This window comes from Leptinotarsa decemlineata, unplaced genomic scaffold (genome assembly GCF_025532065.1).
Source record: "Leptinotarsa decemlineata unplaced genomic scaffold, Ldec_3_MD MMD2_tig00026354_RagTag_RagTag, whole genome shotgun sequence".
In the NCBI taxonomy this organism is placed as follows: Eukaryota; Metazoa; Arthropoda; class Insecta; order Coleoptera; family Chrysomelidae; genus Leptinotarsa; species Leptinotarsa decemlineata.
The window spans coordinates 393,388-418,613 of record NW_027412702.1 but is presented as its reverse complement, the minus strand read 5'-3'; the positions used below and the strand labels follow the sequence as shown (position 1 = coordinate 418,613).

Below are 25,226 nucleotides of genomic sequence, written 5' to 3'. Positions count from 1 at the left end.
TGGAGTAAGAAGGCTGCCTACAACAGAATTCGATTATTTGAATTGAAGGGATTATATTTTTAGGAATGATTAATTTTTGGGAAAGAAAGTTTTTGGCTTTCTACTACTCCATCTTGATAGAAAAAAAAGGGATGAGAATCTTCCAAAGAAAGAAAGAAAGTAATCAATTTGAAAATAAGTAACTCTATACATGGATGTGTAGATCATGCAAAGAAGTAACTTTCAGACACAAACTGAAAGAAAGTCCTCCTGAAACAGCTACTTTCGTATAAACATCGGTGTATACCAGTGAGGGTGACAGTGTTCCATGTAAGTGCAATTTATTACCATTCATTCAAAGTAGAACTCATGTGAATGATATCTGATTTTTATTCCACAACGAATGTTTGAAATACAAACTGAGTAGAGAAAAGGATCTTCTGTATAATTCGGTGTTCATATAGAAGTATTTGTTTCGAAAGAATTTTTTTTTTTTCGTGTAATTCAATGTTTATATGAAAGTAGCTGTTTCAGGAGGACTTTCTTTCAGTTTGTGTCTAAAATTTACTTCTTTGCATGATCTACACATCCATGTATAGAGTTACTTATTTTCAAATTGATTACTTTCTTCTTTTCTTTGGAAGATTCCCTCATCCCTTTTTTTGTATCAAGATGAAGTAGTAGAAAGCCAAAAACTTTCTTTCCAAGAATTTGACTACATCTAAATAAGCACCCATGAACTCTGCTTCAATGGCTCAGTCCTTCCACGTTCCATTTGGTCAAATCTGAATCGAATACAAACAAGACAGGGAAAATGTGCCGACTCCCTACATCGATGGGGCCTCGACGACAGGCCACAATGTGATTGTGGATCACCGAGAGACAAACATGATCCGTCATATCGCTTTAGACTGCTCATGGCAGAAAACTAAAGGACTTCGTAGAATGCTCCCAAGACGCAATCGAATGTACAATTTGGAAATCAATGTATAGTTTGTCAAAGCATCTGTGATATATGTATTATGTCTTCACATAGTGTTGTTTACGTTTTTAGTTTCACCTATAGGTCTTTTTATCGTATTGTAAAGAATTCATACGCTAAATACATAAATAAATAACCTCCAGGTGTTTATTGTCCATTTAAGAATACCTATGTCCCCTTAGTCTAGTTCACATGTACCATTTTCTTCTAAAATTTTTATATAGTCTCCGAAAATTACGTTCAAGGTGTCATTCGATTCGTATTGTCACGTAGAAAGTTTGAGGAAAAGTTCGAAAAGGCGCTGAAAAAATTTACAAAAGTGTTATAAACAAATTAGTGAAAAAAATGAGGTTTGGTTTTTTTGAATATCTCGAAAAATATTCAAAATTTTCGAATTCCAAAAAAGATCCAAAAAGATCAAATTTTCTAACAAAAAGTTCCGACTTCCGGAGCTGTAGGTACCTCTATTATTTATAATTTTTACAGAGCCCTGAAACTAGAGCCAAAAACTGGTAGTGTGACTTTCGCGTGTCGTGCGTCAATCTGACACAGCAACAAAAAAAATATTTGAACGATTTAAACGTATTAAATATGAAAATTGAGGAATGAAAAAAATCATGTAGTTTTGGAATACGTCAATGAACAATAATCCGCGGTTAAAAAATTTGTATCCCAATTTTTCCATTAATTATGCATTTGATAATTAATAATTTTTTATAAACTGAAAGTTAACAATGAAACCCTGATAATTAATAAACTGAAACCCTAGCATTTTTTTCACTTCATGAAATTATTCTCAATAGGCTAATGAATAGATCGTCGTTGCAAAAATTACAAAATTTTGATTTTCCACTTTTTCATTAACAATTGATAATTAAAAATAAAAAAAAAGGAAATTAAATTTTTGGCACATAACAATCGTTATGTGCCATAAACAATAATCAATAATAAGATAAATAATAGACCCAGATTCTAAATGAAAAACTGAAATTGTTAATAAACTAGTAATAAACAAAAACGACTTGAGGCATTATTGTCATATATGCAATAGTTTAAGAGTTATTATAATTTAAAAAACGAAAGAGCGGATTGAAAAGACAAGTTTGACAGCATAATAAATAATATTAAAAGCTATATAAAAATAGAAAAAATATTTTCAAAAAAAAAAAAAACATACATGACTACTTTTATAACATAATTAACTATTAAAAAAATGGAAAAAATATATTTATTTATAACAAATTGTTTTTTGAATAAACAATTGAAAAACGAAAAAAAAAATTTTGATCTCAAAGAACAATAGAATAGAATTTATGATTTTTAGAAAAAAAATGGTTCATTTTTAGCAACAAATAGATTTTTTAAACAATCATTCATTCTCTAAAAATCATAATTTCCATCAATAAGTATATTACGAAAAAAAAATTTTAGATTTACTCTTAAACAACGAATTTATTTATAATGAAGTTTTAAGCAATAACAGTAAAAAATTTTAGAAAAATATTTTTAAGTATATTTCAACCGTTAGACATCGAAACAATAAAAATTTAGGAAAAGAATTTTTTTATTTACTAATTATTTAATAAAACAGTGGAAAATCAAAGTTTTGTAATTCTTGTAACGGCGATCTATTCATTAGCCTATTGAGAATAACTTCACGAAGTAAAAAAAATTCTAGGGTTTTAGTTTATTAATTATCAGGGTTTTTATATTAACTTTCAGTTTATAAAAAAATATTAATCAACAAATGAATAATTGATGGAAAAATTGGGATAAAAATGTTTTAACCGCAGATTATTGTTCATTGATGTATTCCAAAACTTCATGAATTTTTTCATTCCTTAATTTTCATATTTGATATATTTTAATCAATTTTTTGTTGCTGATTGACGCATCGCGCGCGAAAGCCAGACTACCCGATTTTGGCTCCAGTTTCGGGGCTCTGTAAAAATTATAAATAATAGAGGTACAGCTCTGGGAGTCAGAACTTTTTTTAGCAAAGTTGATGTTCTTTTTGTGTCTTTTTTTAAATTTGAAAATTTTGAATATTTTTCGAAATATTCAAAAAAAAACAAACCTCAATTTTTTTACTAATTTCTTTATAACACTTTTGTAATTTTTTTCAGCGCCTTTTTGAACTTTTCTTTAAACTTTCTACGTGGCAATACGAATCGAACGACACCTTGATCGTAATTTTCGAAAACCATATAAAAAATTTCATATTTTCAAGAAAAAAATGGTACATGTGAATAAGACTACCTGCAAGAGAACATAATGTAAGGCACAAAACCCCCGCGGTTTGTAGTGGAGGATCGAATATACCCACTCACTCCCTACAAGAGTAAAGCAGTAAAAAAAACATACACACTAGGTTATGGAATATTTAGGGTTTTTTTAAGAGTTGATCAAAACTAAAGTAATAGATTTGTGGTTACATATTCAAAATGTTCAATTTTCAAATACACATTTTCAGAATTCAAAACCTTTTGAAAATGATGTAAGAACATGTTCTTCTAGGGCGAAACAAATACAAGTGGTAAAAAACATCGAAAGTTCCATTTCTTATTTTTCATGATGATCTCTTACGGCGTAGTAGCTGCATCCATCAATTTATTGAAATATCTTTCACATTTTTTCAAAATTTGACTCCTGTTTTTTCTAAATCAGATGTCTTGAATATATACGTATTATCAGGCTTGAAGAAAAAGAAGCAATTTCTATTAATATTTATTCGTTATTCGTTATTCGCAATCATCTAATCTACATTTTCTAATGTAGGTATTTGAAATTTCATCACCCGCACTTAACAATCACTTGTTTTTAAGTTCACGTTGCAGGTCAACACCAACTGAGCCTCTCACATAAATCATTGAAAAAAGGCTCACGTTTCACGAGAGATGGCATCTGTATAACCTTATTCATAAAAAACAAGCATATATCCTTGGCAGTATTCTTTTGTGAAAATTGACGTTAAGCAAGTATTCAGCAGGATGTCACTTTCTAATTTTTTATGAGATTAGATACTACAACTTGTCATACTGGGATTTTTTACACTTGAATATTCATCATTTTCTAGCAGTCTTCATCTCTGTCTGTATCTGTAGAGTAGGGAGGGTGAGTGTAAGCCCACGCACTTAGGCCACATGTGACCCATTGTTCATCCTTCCGAGGAGTTGTCCTCCTAGGCCATCGTCCAGCCTGTCCTTTCCAGGAAGGTGGACAGGTCGCTGGAGACATTTCGTTTATATCGGCAGGTGTAGGCCAAGACTCGCCGAACACACACTCTCTTACTGTCGATAACTCCGGGCACTCGCACAGGACATGCCTGACAGTCTCATCATCCTGTTCACACATCCTGCATAGAGGTGTGTCCACTAGCCCCATATTATGGAGGTGTTTCCTTAGTTGACAGTGGCCAGTCAGAAATCCTACTGTAAGGCGTAGATTTTTCCTGGTCATGGCCAGATATTTCTTCGGCGCTAGCTTCCCAGGGTCGCCCAAGGTGATCCTGGCAAGATTACATCCTTTGATTCCATCCCATCTCTTTAAGGATTGAGCCTGGGTGTAACATTTAACTAGTTCCACAATTGTCGAAGTCATCAGGCCGTGGGTGCCACTGGGTCCTAAAATTCTTAGTCCAGCCGCTTCCTTGGCTAACGAGTCGGCAATGCGATTACCTTCACTCCTGTCGTGCCCTTTAACCCACCTCAGGATAATGTTATTATCTACGGCGGCTTTGGCTAAATCTTGGTGGCACTCTAGTACTAGCCCTGAGGTAACACGCTGTCTATTCAAGGCTAATAGTGTTTGAAGGTGATTGACAATGTTTCGTGATGAATTTCACTAGTTCGGACTTCCATTGTCTATTATATAAAATGATTTGAAATCCCTGAAACAAGTAAAAAAGAATAATTAAAAAAGAATAGTTGAAAATAACAATTATATTAAGCAACAATAAACCTGAAATGAAATGATAGTAAAATAACCTACAAGTAAAAATATAATAATTGAATAAATAAAAATTAAAGGAATGCAAAAAGAAAATAATAAAAAAATAAAAAAGTGTAGAGATTCCAAGTCACGTTAGTTCACGACGTTTCGATTGTTGGTATCTACAATCGTCTTCGGGTGATGACTGGTCGGGTCATGACTGGATGACCAGTCATCACCCGAAGACGATTGTAGATACCAACAATCGAAACGTCGTGAACTAACGTGACTTGGAATCTCTACACTTTTTTATTTTTTTATTATTTTCTTTTTGCATTCCTTTAATTTTTATTTATTCAATTATTATATTTTTACTTGTAGGTTATTTTACTATCATTTCATTTCAGGTTTATTGTTGCTTAATATAATTGTTATTTTCAACTATTCTTTTTTAATTATTCTTTTTTACTTGTTTCAGGGATTTCAAATCATTTTATATAATAGACAATAGAAGTCCGAACTAGTGAAATTCAAGGCTAATAGTGCTTGTCTGCTATCAGTGCAGATTGTTATATTTTTGCCAGAAATTCCTTTCTTGGTTATTTCTTTTGTGGCGATTGAGATACCAGCCAGTTCTGTTTGGACCACGCTGGTATTTCTTCCCATTCCCAACTTAATCCTTAGGCTTAGTGACCTGGAGTACACTCCACATCCTGAGCCTTCTTTGGTTTTAGAGCCGTCTGTATAAATCCCTATTGCATTTGTAGCATCTGACTCTGTGTTCTGCTTAATTTGTATTTTGTAGGGTTTATTAAACACAAACCTGGGTTCAATTGCATCACTTCCCGCCATAGGCCCAGCCTCAATTGACCCATTCCTACTTCGAGGTTTACACCAGCCGTGCGCAATCGTACCATGGCCATTAACGCAACCTTCCAGAGGGGTCAGACCCGTGATTAATTCCATTGCCGCGGTTGGTGTTGTTCTCATGGCTCCTGTGATGTTTAAACAAGCCAGTCGCTGTATTTGATATAATTTTTGGATGGCCGTTGCTTGTAGAATGGCTCCATACGTTAACATAGGTCTTATTATTGCAGTGTAGATCCAGGTGACCACACGGGGTGAAAGACTCCATGCGCGTCCCACTGTCCTCCGACATTGCTCATAAGCCACGTATGCTCTTTTTGCTCTACTCTGTAGATGAGAGTTCCATGTTAGCTTCTTGTCGAGGATAGACCAAGGTATTTCACCTCTTCAGAGAAGTTTAGTTTGCTTTTGAAGATTTCGGGAGGTTTTAAGCCCGTTAAACTTCTTTTCCTGATGAAAAGGACCATCTCAGTTTTCTTGGGATTGATCGACAGTGAGTGTTCCTTACACCATGTTTCTATTAATTTGAGCCCATCCTGCGCTCTATCGCACAGTGCGTTTACAAAATTGCCGGTCTGCAAGATAACTATGTCATCTGCGTATGCAATTGTGTAGAATCCATTTTTGTTAAGGTGATTAATTAGGGTATCCAGAACTATATCTCAGAGAAGGGGTGATAAGATCCCTTCCTGTGGACATCCCCTCATGACCAGTCCTTTCACTGTGATGTCTTCTACATTAATACTTATTGCTCTACTAGAGAGCATCTGGAGTATCCATTCTCCTACTACCAGGGGTACATTCCTGGAGTGTAGTTGCTGGGTAATTGTCCCAAAGGTTGTTTTATCAAACGCTCCCTCGATATCTATGAATATACCCAGGGTGGATTCTTTGTTGTCCAATGATCTCTCGATTCTGTCAACCACATGGTGAAGGGCCGAATCAGTAGACCTTCCGGGGTATATACATGCTGATTTGGATGAAGTGGGTTGTTAACAAGTACTTTATCTCTTATATACCGCTCACATAGCCTCTCCATGGTTTTTAAGAAAAACGATATGAGACTAATTGGTCGGAATGCTTTTGGTAGGGTGTAGTACATCCTACTTGGTTTGGTTATGAATACTACTCTTACTTCTCTCCACTCACTGGAAATATACCTCAGAGCTAGAGAGGCTCTGAATATTCCAACCAGGTGCGGCATAAGAGTGTCCAGTCCCCACTGAAGTAGGGCTGGTCTTAAACCGTCAGGTCCAGGTGACTTGAAGGGGAAAAAGCCCGATATAGCCCATCTTATTTTGTCCTCATCAATTACTATACTAGCATAATACCAGTCGTATTGTGAGGGTGTTGTTGGTACATCCGTCCAGTTCGCCGTTCCAGGAAAAACAGAACCTGGGAAGTGAGTTTCCATAAGAATCTCACCACCCTCCTGGAGGTTGGCGGCTTTGTCGCCATTTTCCTTCATCAGGATGCCGATACTCTTATGGTGGTCATTTGAGAGTGCCTTCTGTAGCCTAGAAACTAGTGGGAAGTCTTCGACTGCTTCACAATAGGCTCTCCAGGCTTCTCTTTGCTTTCGTCTGCGGACTTTTTTGAACTCTCTGAGGTTGGCTTGATATATACCCCTGTCCTCTTCGAGTCTTGTACGTTTTGCCTTATTAAAGGTCGTTCTCGCTGTCTTCCTGAGGTGTTCCAATTCAGGGCACCACCATGTGTTGGTTGTGCCATCTGTTTGAACCATCCTCATCGGACAGGAATTCTTATAGGCAATGTCTATTTTGTTGTGGATAGATACCGTGTACCTTTCCAGTTCTTCATTGTTGCCAGGAGTCAGGACCTCTGTTTCCCGCAGAGCTCCTCTTAAGAGTCGATTGTAGAGAGCTACATCCGTCCTCTTCGGGTCACGGGATTTTACAGTGGTCCTGAGATCCTGGTTTACCGTATAGGTCAGCCAGCGGTGGTCTGACATAGAAATATGGTCCGAGACTTGCCAGTCTTGGATTTTGTTTGATATTTTGGTTGTCGTAAGCGTGATATCTATTAATGTTTGGCTACGGGCGTTAATAAATGCTGGCTCCGTGCCTCTGTTCAAGATTGTTAGATCTTTGTGTATTATATATTCATATAGTGACTTACCTCGGGCGTTGGTATCCTTGCTGCCCCATCTCAAGTGGTGAGAGTTTGAGTCGCAACCCAATATGAGCTCCACTCTCTGGTTGAGGCAGTGATCCACTAGTACCTCCATTTGCATTTGTATATAATGCCATATAAAACCAGAACCCAAAAAAACACCGCATTTACGATTCAACACCGAACAGCGCTGTTTCGACCCGCCATAAGTCTCGTCAATGGTACTGGACTGAACCACAAATACATCACTGGACTTTACTGTCCTTGAAGAACAAACCTGAGGAAATAAGGTCGATGACAACTCCCATTGCGAAGACGTCATCTATGGAATTGACAGACCTCAATCCTCGGATATCAAAGATAAACAAGGCTCCCAAAGGCGGTCAGCTGCAAAGCCAAGCCAAGATGTCATTGCCCTCATTTACTCAGACTTGTTCTTTTAGTACAGTCAAGTCCAGCAATGCATTCGGGGCTCAGCCTAGCACCACCGACGAGACATATGGCGGGTCGAAACAGAGATGTCTGGTGTTGAATCACAAATGTGTTGTTTGAAAAATCTGTTTAAAATATGTTTTTCCGTTAATCAGCTGTCGCCTTCATACGAATGACAACTCTCAGAAGTTGAGGATCTTGTGCGAGCTAAGGACTAAAGGTCTTACTTTTTAACGTGTGATTCCTAATACGGTTGCAGAATCATCCCATCTCACCTTTTCAATTTGTTGCCTTGCAGTGGAACCTGCAGTGAAAGACAGAAGAATAATATCGTCGGTGGTCTATGGCGAAGCTTGGCTTTGCAACTGACCGCCTTATTTATTTTTGACAGGAATGGGTTTTCTGTCAATCCCATAGATGGCGTCTTCGTAAGGGGATATGTCATCTCCCTTATCTATTTGACTAATTGCTAAACGCAGATCATAATAATTTTTCTTTACAACTCAGACTTAACGTTTTTATAATTTTAAAGAAACCTGTGGAGTGGCAGAGCCATATTGAAATCGCGAAAACACTTTGTAAAGAAATGAGATGTTACATAAAAAATATGTATAGAGGAAAGTTATCGATAATGTAACGAAGAATGTCGCTAACTAATTTTTATTCCTTTGACGAATATCAAAATATTTACTTTTGCGACATTGTACGATTAAATATAATCAACTTCTTAATAAAATATAATATGAAATAATGTTTGACTAATTTATAAAACGTGTTTTCCTTATTCAATAAATGTTCACCCGTCAAGTGCTGCCATCTGGTAAAAACGTTTATTGTATTTTATACAAATAAAATATATGTTTCATAGAAATGTAATTCATTTTACTTTTCGCTCATTCAATGTTATATTTTATTGTTTTCAATGAAACTCTGAGTATTACTCACAGTTCATTTCTACTAATCAATTATGTTTATCATATAACTTGTCGATTTGACGTCTTCTATACATTTATTCAACTCGTTTCGAGTGATTTTGAAATGTGAAAAAGGACAAAAAATTACTGGATCTACTGGATCTTTGAGTGATTTCCAAGTTGAAAAGTAAGGCAAAATGATTGAACCTTGCTTAGAATTACCGAATGATATAAAAAATATATTTATGAAATTAACGATAACAAAACGCCTCACTTCTCGTAAACAATCACGACATGTTTTATTTTTTGTAAATGATTACCGAATGTGCCTTTTATAACTATATTTTTATAACATTCCCTAATTCTTGTCTCGGTTCAGTGATTTTATCATAATTTTCAACTCGGAAATTACACAACACAAGAACAAATTTCCATTCAGAACTCTGATCAGTCATTACTCTATCTCTTCTGCCTCTATGAAATCACTCAAAGTAAATGGAGCAAAATGAATGTATAGAAGACGCCAAAGTGACAAGTTATGTGATGGATAGCATCCTTGATTAATGAAAATATTTGTAGATTCAATACTTTATCATTGAAAAATAATGAAAACAATGTTTAAATGAAATTAGAGAAAATCTTGTATGTAACACGATAGAATTTCATTTTTTTTAACTTGCGCTATTCGCGCTGGTTACACAAAATTAAACTTTTCGTAACTCTTTACATCAATAGCTATTCTAGAAGTATGGGCAAGCATAAAATGCATCAAATATACTAATTTCACAAACATATTCTGATAAAAATGGAAATTTAATCTTTTTTCACAAAGCTACATTCTTTGGAATCACAAACTCAATTGCAAACAAGAGAAACCTAAAATAAGATTGAAAATTTGCACATCATTTTCAATTTTTAATTTTTAACGCAATTTTTAACCGCCACTGCGATCTCTGCACCCGCCACTGAGAAACGAATGAAAACATAATAATCGGTTGTATTTGAACCCTTGTCTATGACTTCACCAGCGCAGCGTTGCCAACTGATGAACAGGCGAATGTGAGCATTCAATAAAAAATGCTGTACTTTATTCTCGTCGCACTTATTTCGAGTGCTTACTTCCGCTACCAGCCAGCAGGGACGTGCGTCTTTGATTAATTTGGCAAGAGAGGGTAAAGCAAGAAGAGAGATGAACATATCATTGACAGATAATATGTTATAGTAAAACCAATTGAGAGTAAAGCGCGTTGTCATATCTAAATTTTACGTTACCAGTTTATAGCAGAATCAAAATATAGTAAGCAGTAGAGTTGTAGGTTGTGGCAAATTATAGATAATACACAATACTAGTACGATTAAAAGATATTATTTATGACAAAAATCAGTAATGAGCTTGTAATGAGTAATACTTATACATTTCCTGATTACTGATCAGTTAAAATTCATTATTTTCTGTATAGTGTTAGATATTTATTACAACTAGTGGCAACGCTGTACGCAACGATATTTCGGTCTTTGTCACTTTACCGTAACTTCCATCTCATCGTTGCAGTCCTCACTAATGTACTTGCAGCCATGAGCGTATCATTGGTTTGTGAATTAAACAGCGTGAATTGTACGTTTTACAGTTAAGTTAGTCAGCAATCGACGTGTTGTGATAACAATTGGTGAAAATAATAGTGCTAATAAGTGTTAAAGCGTTACATAATTATATTTCTACACCGTTCTCAAACTACTCAAAAAATGGGAGACATGGTCGGGCCTTCCACGTCGAAAAAGGTAAAACGGTCGGAGTCTCGGTCAGTAAGAGAAAAACAAATTGTACTGCGAGTGTTTCACTGTCTTGAAAGAGATCATCAGCCACCAAAAGATGACTTTGTGCATATGTGCTGTAATTCTACATGTGTACCTCCGAGTAACCAACCGGGCATTTCTACATCATTAAGTTCCACAATTACAAAAGATAAATTAGTTGATATGTGCTCTGATTATACCGGTGTACCAAAATCATCGATTTACAAAATACTAAGAGAAGCAGAAATTCATGGGGACGTACAAACGCGAAAAACTAGTAGCGGACGAAAAAAAATCACAGTTGATGAAGAAGCCAAAACCAGTATACGCAGAACTATTCATAGTTTCTTTTTCAGAAATGAGCTGGCCACACTACAAACAGTTCTGGAGGCACTTAGCGATCATGAATTGGTCCCAAAAATGGGTAAAGAAACTTTTAGGAAACTTGTACACGAAATGAAATTTACGTACGGAAAAGTTGACAGAAAAAGCATTCTCATTGAACGTCAAGAAATAATAGCATGGAGAAGAAACTATCTAAGAAAAATTGACGAATTTCGGAAGCTCAAAAAAAATTGTACTTCATGGACGAGACATGGGTTAACCAAGGACATACGGTCAAAACAGTATGGCAGGATGGTAATATAACAAGTGCACGCAAGCCTTTATTGAAGGTTTGTCAGTTGGGTTAAAACAGCCATCTGGAAAAGGTAGTCGTCTGATAGTTACGCAAATAGGAAGCGACAGTGGATTTTTTTAACAAATGGTGAATTAATTTTTAAATCTAAGAAAACAGGCGACTACCATGAAGAGATGAATGCGGAGGAGTTTGAAAAATGGTTTGAAGGCATCATTCAACTTGTGGAACCTGGGTCTGTCATCGTCATGGACAATGCCCCATACCATAGTCGACATTTAGAAACATTACCGAAACAATCATGGAAAAAAGCAGCAATTCAAGAATGGTTAATTAATAAGAACATCCAATATAACAAATATAGTTTAAAGGCAGAACTACTTCAGCTAATTACACACAGACAAAAATTCGCAGTGGATGAAATGGCGTTAAGTCGTGGAATTACAGTTTTAAGGTTACCACCAATAGAATTAAACCCAATAGAATTAATGTGGGCGCAAGTAAAAGGATATGTGGCACGAGAAAACAGAACATTTAAATTAGTGGACGTGCAACATGACCTACAAGAAGCTATTCGAACTGTTTCTGACAACCGTACTGAACACAATATTGAACCAATCATAATTCACTTTGATGATAGCGGTAGCAACAGTGACGAATCTGAGGTTGAAGATTAGACGAAAATTTGTACATTTACATTTATATTTTATTCTATTATCAAAAATTTGTAATTTGTATTTTCTAGTACCCCTGACGATGAGTTTAAGTTACTCGAAAGCTTGAGAATAGTTAAAAAGAGTTCACTTATCAATTGTTGCAACCCAATAGTGAAAAAAAGTTTATATATATATATATATATATATATATATATATATATATATATATATATATATATATATATATATTGTGTTTTTTATTAATATTGTTAATTTATATGGTACCTACTATAATTACAATTATTACTCCGTTTTCATAAGGCCCACCTAATGACTACAACGGATATTGCAGTTTTAATGAAATAAATAAAAAATGTGTATGAATATTTTAACTAATTGTACTAAGAATTTTTCTTTCATTCTTAATCCTCTCAAAAATTAATAAGCACGCCCCCGATTTGCTGTCAACTGGGCTTACTTCTACTCTCAATCATTATTGGTTTTAGTATAGTCACGTGTTCCCCCACGGCCTCTTAATAAATTGATGGATGTAGCCGTTACTACGTGGTAGGAGATCATCATGAAAAATGAGAAATAAACCTTTGTTTTTTTTTGTTTTTCACCACTTTTATTTGTAACTAATGTTACTGCAGTTTCGTTCTATAAGGACATTTTCAAACAATTACAATAAACTGAAAATAAATTATAATGTTATATATCTGGTCGGTCAATAGCCGGGCGGTTCGACGTGGGTGCTTTGTTCACTCAGTCAATCGGCCGATGTGTGAGTCGATAGTTCAAGCCCCAGGCTGAACGCACGATTTGCACTTGCTATCGTCCAACCCGTGTTAGGAATCACACGTTAAAAGCTAAGACCTCGTTAGTCCTTAGCTCGCAGAAGTTTCGACTTCTGAGGGTTGTCGTTCGTAGGGGTGCGATAGCTGGTTAACGGAAAAAACATATTTTAAACATATCTACCGTGGTAATAATAGAGGTCCTTAACTTAATTGAGTTCCTGAAATTTGTTTACCTGTGACAATGTGAATACGCTAATTTGAAAACTAGTGACTAAACTAGATCGACTTGATCATTTAACAGATTACATCCGCAATACTTATGAGTTTCCAAGGATTCCAAATAATTGAGTTTCCAACCCTTGCTTGCATAGTACAAAATTTCGTTAAGATTCGGGAACTTGTTGTTGTATTCCAAAGAATGGTTTGAAAACGTCGAATGTTTATACCTAGTCTGAAGGACCTTTCATGTTCAGCATACCATTTTGAGAAATTTCGACCACATTGCCCCACATAAACACTATTACACTCCGGTCACTTGAGCTCATAAACTTCAGATTTCTTCATCTTGTGCAGTTTTTCTTTGGCTTCCACATTGTTTTTTCACAGAAAAAAACACTGTGATCCAGACGTGTCAAAGATACAGCCTGCGATTCCAATGTGTCACAGAAAGAAAAATCATGTTTTTTTGGAGCTTATATACTTCACACAATTCCTCTACGGAAGTTTTAAAAACAGTTAAAAAATCAAACTTTGGATCGCGTTCCTCATTTAAAATCATTTGGCACAGTGAACCAAAAAAAATTGGATCAATATTCTCAACTTCTGAAAAATCTGATCGCGAAATTCAACAACTGTTTGAAGACTTCCACAAAATGAATGAAATGGGATTCCCAATTTTCAACAATCCATTCAATTTTGAAGCTTCACAAGACCAGTTCATTTGCAAATGGAGTTGATGGATCTTCAATCGGACAGTATTTTGAAAGAAAAATTTAAAGAGGTTAATGCTTTTACATTTTATGCACAATATTTCAAGAGTTTGGATAACTACCCAGAATTAAAAAGGAATGCAGTACGCATTATGTGCATGTTTGGTAGGTAGTACCTATTTATGTGAGCAGATGTTTTCCATCATGAAAATAAATAAAAATAAACATCGTACAAGAATTACAAATGAACATCTCCAATCAATTCTTAAAATGATTACTACGAATATAATACCTGACATCAATGAGCTTATCAAAAACAAGAGAAGTCAAGTAAGTATCTGGATCCTTGAGCTCAAAATAATTACCCTCTTTTATAATTTTGAATGATTTTCAACAACCATATGTTATATGTTGTAAATATGTTATATTTTTTCCGTTGATCAGCTGTTGCACCCCTACGAACGGCAACCCTCAGAAGTCGAAACTTATGCGAGCTATGGTCTAACAAGGTCTTACCTTTTAACGTGTGATTCCTAACACGGGTTGGACGATAGCAAGTGAAAATCGGTTGTTCAAGCCGCAGGCTGAACCACCGATTTTCTCACACATCGGTCGATTGAGAGTGAACAAAGAACTCACATCTAACCGCCCGGCTACCGACCTGTTAATATCAGACCAAAGCTAGATGAAATCAGAGCCCGAAAAACAGCATTTGTGATCAAACACCAGACATCTGTGTCAATCTCCTCTTTAGAAACAAGGTTTTTACATTTGATAGTCATTATCATATTTGAAACTTGTTTAAGTATGTTAAATGAAGAAATAATTTTTAGCAGGTACGTGTCATGACCACTTTTTCACTTAAAATTTTAGATTTATAAAAAACATTCATAGATACCCAAATGAATTCAAGATAAAGACCAGATGTCTTTTCAATATATAATTTTTTCAGTACCTACTCACTGAGAAAAAATTTAATGTAAAAACGGAATTTTCTCAAACTCAGAAAAGCATGGGGGAGAGAAACCCATGTATATATTTTAAAATACAGCTACCAGACTAAGTCATGGCCAGTCGGAGAAATAGTATCTGCGTAAAGTTTGGGTCAGTGCATGACAAAGAAATAGGAAAAATGGAATAGAAACTTTTGTTTGCAATTTTACTTTTAGGTACGAATAATATAACAGATCTCTACACATCTTGAGGGAGGGGCTTCTCACCAGCCATGACTCCGTCCGTCAGCTGTAGCTTTTGCCTGTGATATCATTCATATTGGGTTCAGTTTTTAGGTTTTGCTAGTTTTCAGACACCAAAAATTCAGGTTTTGCTAATCTTGGATTTATGAGAAAATAATTTTCAAACCATATAGTTATACAAATATTTGATATATTAGTCTTTGAATTATCATAACTTGTTAATTTGTTTATGAATTATATCAAACACTAAATGTTAAGTGAAGCTTACACAACGCATTAGTGAATCGGGTACCCAAATTTGTTACATCGTTTTGCATTAGTTTGCACACACAAAAGTTCCCAAAATATTTTTTTTGGGTTCTGGTATGTGTAAGTAAAGGCTGCCAATAATAGTTTTTCCCAAATATCTTTCATGTACCAGTTACACTTTTATTATAAGTATGGATTCAACTAAGAAGTCAATTTTTTTTTAAGAAAATATATTTCAACAATCTTAACCCACGATGGCTTTATAATTCAAACAACTGAATTATTCAAAAGAATATATATTTTATTCATAATGATTGGGTATTTAAGATTTTCATTAAATTATTAAATTAAATTTCTGTTTCATTACCCCTTGCAAATTGATTTCCAAAGGTTTTCACTTCTTTGGGAGTGCTCAAATAATATTGACCGCCATAAATTATTCTGAGCCTTAATAAGAGGTAGGAAACTATTTTTTAAACTTCTTGGAAAAATGGATCAAAGTATATTTAAGTATCAACATTTCCTTCTGAATTTTCTGGATTCACATTCTCAGGTACCACTTTCGCTACTTTTCTACATTCTTTAACAAATGTTTTGGTACATTGCATCTCTGTCCAACTTATGGGTACCATGGGATGTCCATGTTCTGAATGTGCTATAACTACACCTAATTCATTCTCTGCAGTTGAAAGTTGATATGTGTGGGCTTCCGTAATGGGTAACTATGATAAAATAAATGTTAAATTTTGTTCAGCAATGTGTACTGCACCACTAAGATGTACTCACCACTCTTGCCAATATTATATCGCCTGGTCTGAAACTCTTATAGATTTCAACTCTATCCTTCTCAGTTGCTCTAACATCTTCCCTCCGAACCAAGGCTCTGAATGGCCTCCTCAGCAATGTGTCACCAACGCCTTTAATGTAGCATTTGGCAAATTGTTGGGTTATGATGTACACTTGTGCCGTTACTATGTCACCTTGTGCAGGAACCACGGTTTGTTCTCCACTACTGTGGACCTCCACTATTTTTACACCATCCTTTTGGATAATGTCTACAGAACCTGCCAGTTGTGAATAAATGTACCCTTGCCTTTCATAAGTGCCTTGCCCAGAAGTGTACACTTGATCACTTAAACAGAGTCTCTGACCTGGAAGGCAAATAAGAGGTTCTGATGTCATGCTTGAAATTTAAATAAGAAAACTGTCAGTGGATCCGATGAATATACATATTTGTTCCAATTGTTTCAATAAATTAGAATTAGGTTATGAATGACAAATCTTCTTCTTATTTTTCTTACTATTATTAGTTATTCTTCTTCTTCCTCGCATTTCTTGGTGTCAACTACCCCTGCTGGGCCAGAACATTCAGCATTACCAAAGTTTATTAGCATACAACTCCATCAGAATCATCGTATTTTATCGTACATATTATTTATCTTTCTGAACTGAAATGTGAACAAAACTCCATTCAAAAATATTAATATTTCATTTTAATAAAAAACCTTAAATCAAAGGAGAAAGGGTATAACTAATAACTATTTTGCAGGTCAGCAAATTGTTCTCAGTAGACATTGCTCTCGTAATCATGTAGGAGGACAGAAATTCTTGCAGGTCGGGTCTGTCAAATATGAATCTCGACCAGGTTAATCATTTTCGACAGAAACATTTTTCAACCCTCCTCCCCAAAAGTTTCACAATTCTTAAAAAATTGAAAATACATTTTGCAGGTCGGCGAAAATTCTTGCAGGCCGGGTCTCCCAGACATGAATCTCGATCAGGTTTATCATTTTCGACCAAAAATTCCAACCCCTACCCTTTGAGTATGGAAAAATTCCACATTCCTCATTAAATTGAATATAAAACTTGCAGATCGGCAGAAATTCTTGCAGGTCGGGTCTGCCAGACATAAATCTCGACCAGGTCAATTATTTTCGACAGAAAAAATGTTTAAAATCCCCCCCCAAAAATTTCACAATTCTCAAAAAATTGGAAATTAATTTCGCATGTCGGGGGATATTCTTGCAGGTCGGGTCTCCCAGACATGAATCTCGACCAGGTTGATCATTTTCGACAAAAAAATCCAACCCTCACCCTTTTGAGTATGGAAAAATTCCACATTCCTCATTAAATTGAAAATAAACCTTGCGGGTCGGCAGAAATTTTTACAGGTCGGGTCTGCCAGTTACAGATCTCGACTGCATTATTCATTTTTAGCAAAAAAATTCTAACCTCCACCCTTTGAGTATGGAAAAATTCCAAATGCTTCATTAAATTGAAAATAAAGCTTGCGGGTCGGCAGAAATTGTTGCAGGTCTGGTCTGCCAGACATGAATATCGACCAGGTTAATCATTTTTGACAAAAAAAATCCAACCCCCACCCTTCGAGTACCTATGAGAAAAGTCCACATTCCTCATTCAATTGAAAATAAATCTTGCAGATCGGCAGAATTTTTTCCATACTTCGTTTCTGGGAGACCTGACCTGCAAGAATTTTCGCCGACCTGCAAAATGTATTTCCAATTTTTAAGGAATTGTGAAACTTTTTGGTGGGTATTAGATAATTTTTCTGTCGAAAATGATTAACTTGGTCGAGATTCATATCTGGCAAACCCGACCGGCAAGAATTTCTGTCCTCCTACAACATTACGAAAGCAATGTCTACTGAGTACAATTTGCTGACCAGCAAAATAGTTATACCCAAGAAAAAATCATTAAGCGTTTAGTTCAATGTTCGGTTCAAATCAACAAATTAACCTCAAATGGAAGTGTCCATTCAACAGTGGTTTGTACATAAAATTCTAGTTTATTTTACTACTAACCACTTACATAATTGAATATTATGCCATTTTTTGTAACGTTTTGTAAACATAGATGAGTGGAAAAATGACTTTCTGTTAAACTACGCCACGTTAAATAATTACTAAGTAAACAAAGCTTAATAAATAGAGTCTGCTGAAGTGTAATAAAGAGTAAACTGAAAAGTTCACCCCAAAAAGTTACTGCGTATGCAATGCCGTCCTTAGGGTGGAGCGGCCGCTCCAGGCCTCGCGCTGAAGAAGACTTCGTACCGAAAAGCCTTACTCGTGCTAAAAAAATCAGTAAAAAGGCTTGGTTCAAAGAAAATAATGTACAGATAGTTATACGTGCCTGAAATATATGACTGATTATCCGCGTAATATGTTACATTATTGATTAAATACAAAATCTATGAACAAGAAAGTCGTAACCAAAAGAAAGCAAAACATCGTTTGTAGCAGTGGCGGGGTTCAGGGTGACGGCGTCTCGAGCCCCGCGCCCTTTGCTGCATTTCTCACCATATAAGAACAGTAGTATACTTTTATGTGATGCAATTGGTCGCTACTTGATGAAAATCCATAACGTATTCAAATAACATTATATATATATATATATATATATATATAATATATATATATATATATATATATATATATATATATTTGTTCATTGCATATTGGTGAGCCCGGTATATGAACGGGGCGTTGGTCCACCCAGCACTTCCCGAATATATTTAGGTATATACTTTTCGGAATACTCTTCAGTGGTATGATTTTATTAATAGGCCCATCAGAGGGGTAGATTTTTTCTGAAAATAAAAATTTTACATATCCTTTAAACCTTTGTCAGCCCCATTCTGTTGGTCAGCCCATAGTTATACAAATCGCTATATGAATAGCATCTTGGTCAGCCCTACAATGCTGCCACATCGAAGGGCTGACCAGGAACGCGATCCATTTCAGTGTATCATTGGATTTCATCGTGAGGGTATCAAGTGTTTTTAAAATCCTGGCAAATCCAGTTTTTCAGAGGTAAACTATGTGTTAGTTTACCGGAAAAAATATATTAGGAAAAGAAAAAGATGCCGTTACTATTGACTATTTATGTTTCATATAGTTTCTGTATTATGTATGATTGATTACTTGTTTATTTTGTGGTAATTCATGATCACTTTAATGAAATGAATAAAAACACTTTTGTCTAAGTACCACTAGTTGATTTTATGTATACGACCAGTTTCGGGTTTGACCCCGCATTATTAAGTATTTTTTCAATACTTCAAATCAAATCAAAAATCTTTATTTCCGTAGACCTAGGGACGGCATGGAAAAAGTCACATAACTCAGTACAATTACAATGAGGTCACAATCATAAAACAACATAATTATATGATATATTACATAACATTCAGACCATAAAAGGGGTACAAAAATTAAAATTTAAAATTCCAAATCAGACTGAAAAAATTCATCAAGCGAATAAAATACCTTTTCACATAATACTTTCCGAACTTTTTGTTTAGAGAGCTTTACACTAGTTATTTTTTAATGGATATTGGGAGCTTGTACAGTTTTTTTGACATGATATGAGGTCCATTAGTCACCTTGGCTAACTTATGACTAGGAATTAAAATGTTATAGTTTTTTCTCAGGGTGAAGCCCGAAAGAAGACATGTGTCATCTCTGTTCTAAAACTTGGAGCAATTTGATTTAACGTAGATTACGCAATTAAAAATATACATGCAAGTAACAGTTAATATATTCAACTTTGCAAATAGTGGTTTACAGGAATCGAGTTTTTTTTTAAAACAAATTGTTCTAATATTTTTTTTCTGGAAAATTAATAAGACACTGATTCTATTGCAGTTGCCAAAACAAATAATACAGTAATTGAGGGCAGAGTAAATATACGCATAATACGCAGATTCCATATAACGAAACAATGTGTCGCTAATTTCTTCAGTATGAAATCAACATGATGATTCCAATTGAGTTGGGAATCAATAAAAACTCCTAAAAATTTTTTATAGTTTACCTGTTCAATATTTCTAATCTCAGACCTAACCAATACACTGCAATCAGTTTCCTGAATTGTAAAGAAAATGGTGTTGGTTTTAAGATTATTTAGAATCAGGCCATTCTTAGAACAATAATTTTACATGATGAATACAGCATTAATTGCTCTTACTGACAATGTTTCACATTCCGAACCACTGACAGTAAAAGATGTGTCATCAGCAAATTGTATAGAGCACTGTGGATGATTAATTTTTGAAAGGTCATTAACAAATAAAATAAATAGTGTAGGCCCCAAAACACTACCTTGGGGCACACCTATAACAACGTTTCGAAATTCAGAGAAAAATGACCCAGTCTGAAGCCTAACTTTAACAACCTGTGTACGACCAGTTGAATAGGTTTCAATCCATTTCAGACTTGGACCACGAACGCCCATGCCAAACAGTTCATCAAGAAGAAGACCATGATGACTGATATCAAACGCTCGTATCAAGTCGAAAAGAACACTAAGTGATTTTTCATCGTTGTCGAAGTTTGATAATACATGATTATGTAGAGAAAGGATGGCATCCTGGGTTGACAAGCCCACTTGAAACCCATATTGGTTGTCAGATACGATATTGTATTTATTTAAAAAGGACACAAGTTTTGATATGATTCTTCAAATATTTTCGAAAATGGAGATAGTAAAGCAATACCTCTGTAGGTCTATATTACATGCTTATCGCTTTTTTTATAGACTGGGACGACCATTGCTTGCTTAAGTCGGGAAGGAAAAATACCTTCAGAGAAAGATAAATTGATTAGATAAATCAGAGGTTCCATTATTTTCAAAGCAGCCTTCATTAAAACATTGCCTGGCAATTCATCAACCCCACTGGAATTTTTCGAACATGCGAATTTAATTATTTCCACGAGTTCAGTTTCATCTATTGGATAGAGGAAATGACTCTCAGTTTTTACACAACGATTTTCAATGCCACCAGGTGCAGTATTTTTTACTAATGACTCCACTGAATCGACAAAATAACTACTAAATGCTTGAGATATACCGGGACCATCGTCAACAAGTACACCATCGCCAATGTCTCAGATGAATCGTTTATAATAGTATTTTTCCTGATGATAGACCAGGCAGCTTCAGATTTATGTTGAGCCTTGAGGAATTGATTATTAAAAGTATTGACTTTTTGAGAGCACAATTTTTTGTCTATGATTTTTTAAGAGTTGCTTATATTGACCCAATAAATGTACATTGTTTTGGCTCTTGTTCAAATTATAAATATCTCTGAGTAATATACCTTCTTCAACGATATCCTTAGTAATCCATGGTTTGTGTCTACTTGAATTTTGATTTTGTTTAATTTTTTGAAACTGTTTAGGAAAGGATATATTAAAAGCTTGAAGAAAAACATCATGAAAATGGGAAAAGTTAGTATCGAAGTCAAATTCAGTGAAGTATAGAAAATTGCACTTTTCATCCGATAATAAATTTATGAAATGGAGGATATTATGATCATCAAAATTTCTCTTCAAAAAAGAATGGTATATATCAGCGGCGACGAAATTTATAGGTAAGGTAATACTTGGTAATGGGGTCAAACCCGAAAACGGTCATATAAATGAAATCAAATATAGGTAATTAGACAAAAGTGTTTCATTTCATTTATTCATTTCATTAAAGTTTCAGTATTCCTACGAAATCTGCAATTGTTTGACACGCGTTAACTATTTTGGCGCGAAACTCTTTGAGAACCGTTACGATCTTTGCAATGGTTCTAATGCTATTTTGTTAATTGGCTTGCCAATATTTAGGTATACTTAGAGAATAATTAGAGAATATATAGGTATATGACGATTACAAATAAATATCATAGAATCTACTTAATTTTAAGTAATTCACTGTTTTCCAATTCCTAACTCAAATGAAATATTATTTTCCTGTGTTTTCATTTTTAGTTCGAATGGATGTTCCAAATTTGGTATATCGATTTGATGTGAATGTGTGTAGAAAGTAGCAAGTATTAGAATAAATATGATACTTCACGGAAGCTCATAATTTTTTTTTATCAAATAGACGTTACAGTTTGTTCAGGACTGTTGTATTAAATATTCATTATGCATGTATTTCTTCAAGCATTACGATATCCATTTATTACTAGTGAATAATGAAATCATTACAGAAAAGCAAGTAGGCAAGTTCGTTGAATATGTCAATTCCATCCACCCGTCAATAAAATTTACCACTGAGAGGAAGGTAAATAATTCATTAAATTACCTTGACTCAACCATTACAAAAAATAACAATGAACATGAATTTGCAATTTTCCACAAACCATCTTACACGGACATTATCATACATAATTCCTCTACGCACTCTTACCAGCATAAAGTTGCTGCATTCAATAATATTCTTCATAGACTATTGAATAATTTCCAGAGAGAGCTGAGTTTGATCAAACAAAAACTACAAAAGCAAGCCATGGACCATATCTACCCAAATTCAAGATGCGATAACGTCAGTTATGAGACATTGTCATTTTTGGCTGAACCAACCAATAATATTTTTTTGAAGAAAGACTGCGTAAACTTAGCTCACAGAAATAGTAATAGTCCGAATAATAGTGTAAGTGCATTTATTAAAAACAATAAAGACAAAACTTCGGTATCGGATAGATCAGGTGTATATCAGCTGAGTTGTGGCTCTTGCCCAAAACTGTATAATGGCCAAACAGGGAGATTATTTTCCAAAGAATTAAAAGCTTAGATGTAATTTTGTGAATAGAAAGACCAATTTCACATTTGCAAACCACGTTTTAGCAGAAGTACATGAGTTCAGTCATGAATATGACATGTTATATTTAGAAGAGAAGAGTTTGAAATTCAATCTTCTAAAATGTCAAGCAATCAATAGATTCAAGAATTCGGGTAACTAACTAAATGATCAATTAGAATTGAATAACCGTTACTGAATATTTTTCAAATGTGGGGACTGGGACATAAGCTCAGGTCATTTAATCCATTACAAACTCAAGTACTTGAAATGTAGGTACTTTAAATTTTAAAATTAGGTATACCAAGCGTTAAATTTGTAAAATATAGTAGATAAAGATACGCCCGAAGAAGCCATTGTATGGCGAAACACGTGTCGCGTTTTTATAAAACTGTTTAGTGGAACATTTTTGGCTGTGAGTTTTAGAAAGTATTTTGAAGTGTTTTGTGTGAGAAACTTTGCCAAAAATCCGACAGATATGATTCAACGCGACAAAAGTTGTTTTCTGTTAGGAACTTGACAATAGAAATAATTGTTGTATACGTTTTTGTGAGAGATTGTATCAATTAATCTAAAAAGTCGTTCACTTATACTTCAAGGTCCTTCTTCACAGTAAATTAGAAATCAACCCTGAAAAATCATTGTTGAATTCCTGATAAAATCACCTATCCAATAGATGGCATATATGGGGTTATTTTGTTTGACATTTTGAAGAGGAGTGTGTACGCATCTTAGCGATACCTTATATTATTTCACAAAAATTAGGTGTTTCGGGAAATTTACATTACTGTCTTATATATGGAGATATTGAACGTGGCTCCTTTTGAAAAAAATTCCCTATATGCAATCAATTATTTATATTTTGAGCTGTTTTGGAATCATCCGTATCTCTGAGTATAGGTTGGAAATGAGTCAAATCACTTTTTAGTATCGTCCTTCCATTTTTTATTTTTATCATTCATTTTTGGATCCATTTTCAACCCGTTTGATATCTTGATAGAGTTTTTCAACTCACTGATCTCATTTCAGATTATCAGACACGCACAGTTTTGAAAACAATAAAACCTTCTCAAAAACAAACTTGGTCTAAGGAGCAAAACGAAATATAGTCAAAAAGTTTTTCGCTCCCAAAAAAAAAGAAGTGCTAGAATTGAATTAGTTCTTATTTGTATCTAAAATATAAGGAAAAGAAATATTCATCATTATTAAAAAATAGAAACTGGGCTGCAATCAAAGAATACGTTTACTTTTGTTATAGAAAGAAATAATAATATTTATAATTTTCATTTGATATTTTTTTACCCATGTTGTAGTTTCATTTCATTAAAAATTATGTTTTTTTTTTCATACTACGTGTTTATTAGTTTACCGAACAATTTTTGTCAGCAGTTCTCAAATTGAAGAATAATACTCCATTCAAATAAATGTTTATTCAACCTGATCAAATTTTTTCTGTGCTGAAATATTCCAAGTCTTTTTTATTTTGATTGAAATGTCTGCTGCAGGTTATAATCGATGATGATATGACGTATTCATCGTCATGAACAGTCAAATAAAAAAAACATTGGTTTAATCTCCACTTCATTATGTTCAACCTGAACAACATCATACCTCCAAAAACTGAAAGGGAGTTTTCGAGTTTTCGAGAAAAAGAGAATTGAAACTTATTACTAATATCTGTTTCACAAATTATATCTTACCTTATGCTAGTCACTCAGAATTTCGTTTCGTCATAGAAAACATACTTAGTGCGATTTTTACCTAATTTTTGAACTAAATTATATATCGGAAATCCGTAGTGCTGCTGCGGATTTTTATATAGAATTTATTGAAACTGTAGACATTCTGGATATTCACTATTCATTTCTCAATAAATTCATTACCAGATCATTCATCACATTTTAGATTTTTCGTTTGTGAAAAAAATGTCATTTTTCATCTACTCATTTCTACTCAGTCACACTTCGATTATTTTTGTGCAGTCAGGTTTTCAAATCTACAATTTCAAAGTCAAATCCGAAGTTTCCTGCTTAATGTCTAAAATTGATTTACACAACGCGATTTCTGTTGAGGCGTCCATGCCAAATAATTAGAATTTGAAAATCTACATTTGAAAATACAAACAGAAAACGGTTTAGAAT

General features: G+C 34.4%; 2 protein-coding genes across 6 annotated transcripts in view; one reads left to right on the top strand and one right to left on the bottom strand.

Moving 5' to 3' along the window:
* LOC141486482 (uncharacterized) overlaps positions 1 to 25,226 on the top strand; it is a 78,339-nt gene that overhangs the window by 45,348 nt on the left and 7,765 nt on the right. Inside the window, exon 1 of one of the 5 annotated variants that reach the window (XR_012467868.1) lies at positions 17,669 to 18,280. The exons of the other annotated variants lie outside the window; for them this stretch is intronic. The gene's annotated coding sequence lies outside the window, so the exon portion shown is untranslated. Of the gene's footprint in view, positions 1 to 17,668; positions 18,281 to 25,226 lie in introns of those variants that run through there. 5 annotated transcript variants of the gene reach the window in all.
* Csl4 (exosome component 1 Csl4) lies at positions 15,776 to 16,777 on the bottom strand. The gene is made up of 2 exons (XM_023169449.2): positions 16,282 to 16,777; positions 15,776 to 16,217 (listed from the first exon to the last, which is right to left on the bottom strand). The coding sequence occupies exons 1-2, from the start codon at positions 16,675 to 16,677 to the stop codon at positions 16,002 to 16,004; spliced, it is 612 nt and encodes a 203-aa protein (XP_023025217.2). The 5' UTR covers positions 16,678 to 16,777; the 3' UTR covers positions 15,776 to 16,001.

What these genes read in the sequence shown, in the direction of transcription:
- Csl4 (XM_023169449.2), bottom strand. Translation starts at nt 16,677, where the DNA reads ATGACATCAGAACCTCTTATTTGCCTTCCAGGTCAGAGACTCTGTTTA. An exon ending in ATATAATATTGGCAAGAGTG is followed by an intron (nt 16,218 to 16,281) that starts GTGAGTACATCT and finishes ATTTTATCATAG; the next exon opens with TTACCCATTACGGAAGCCCA.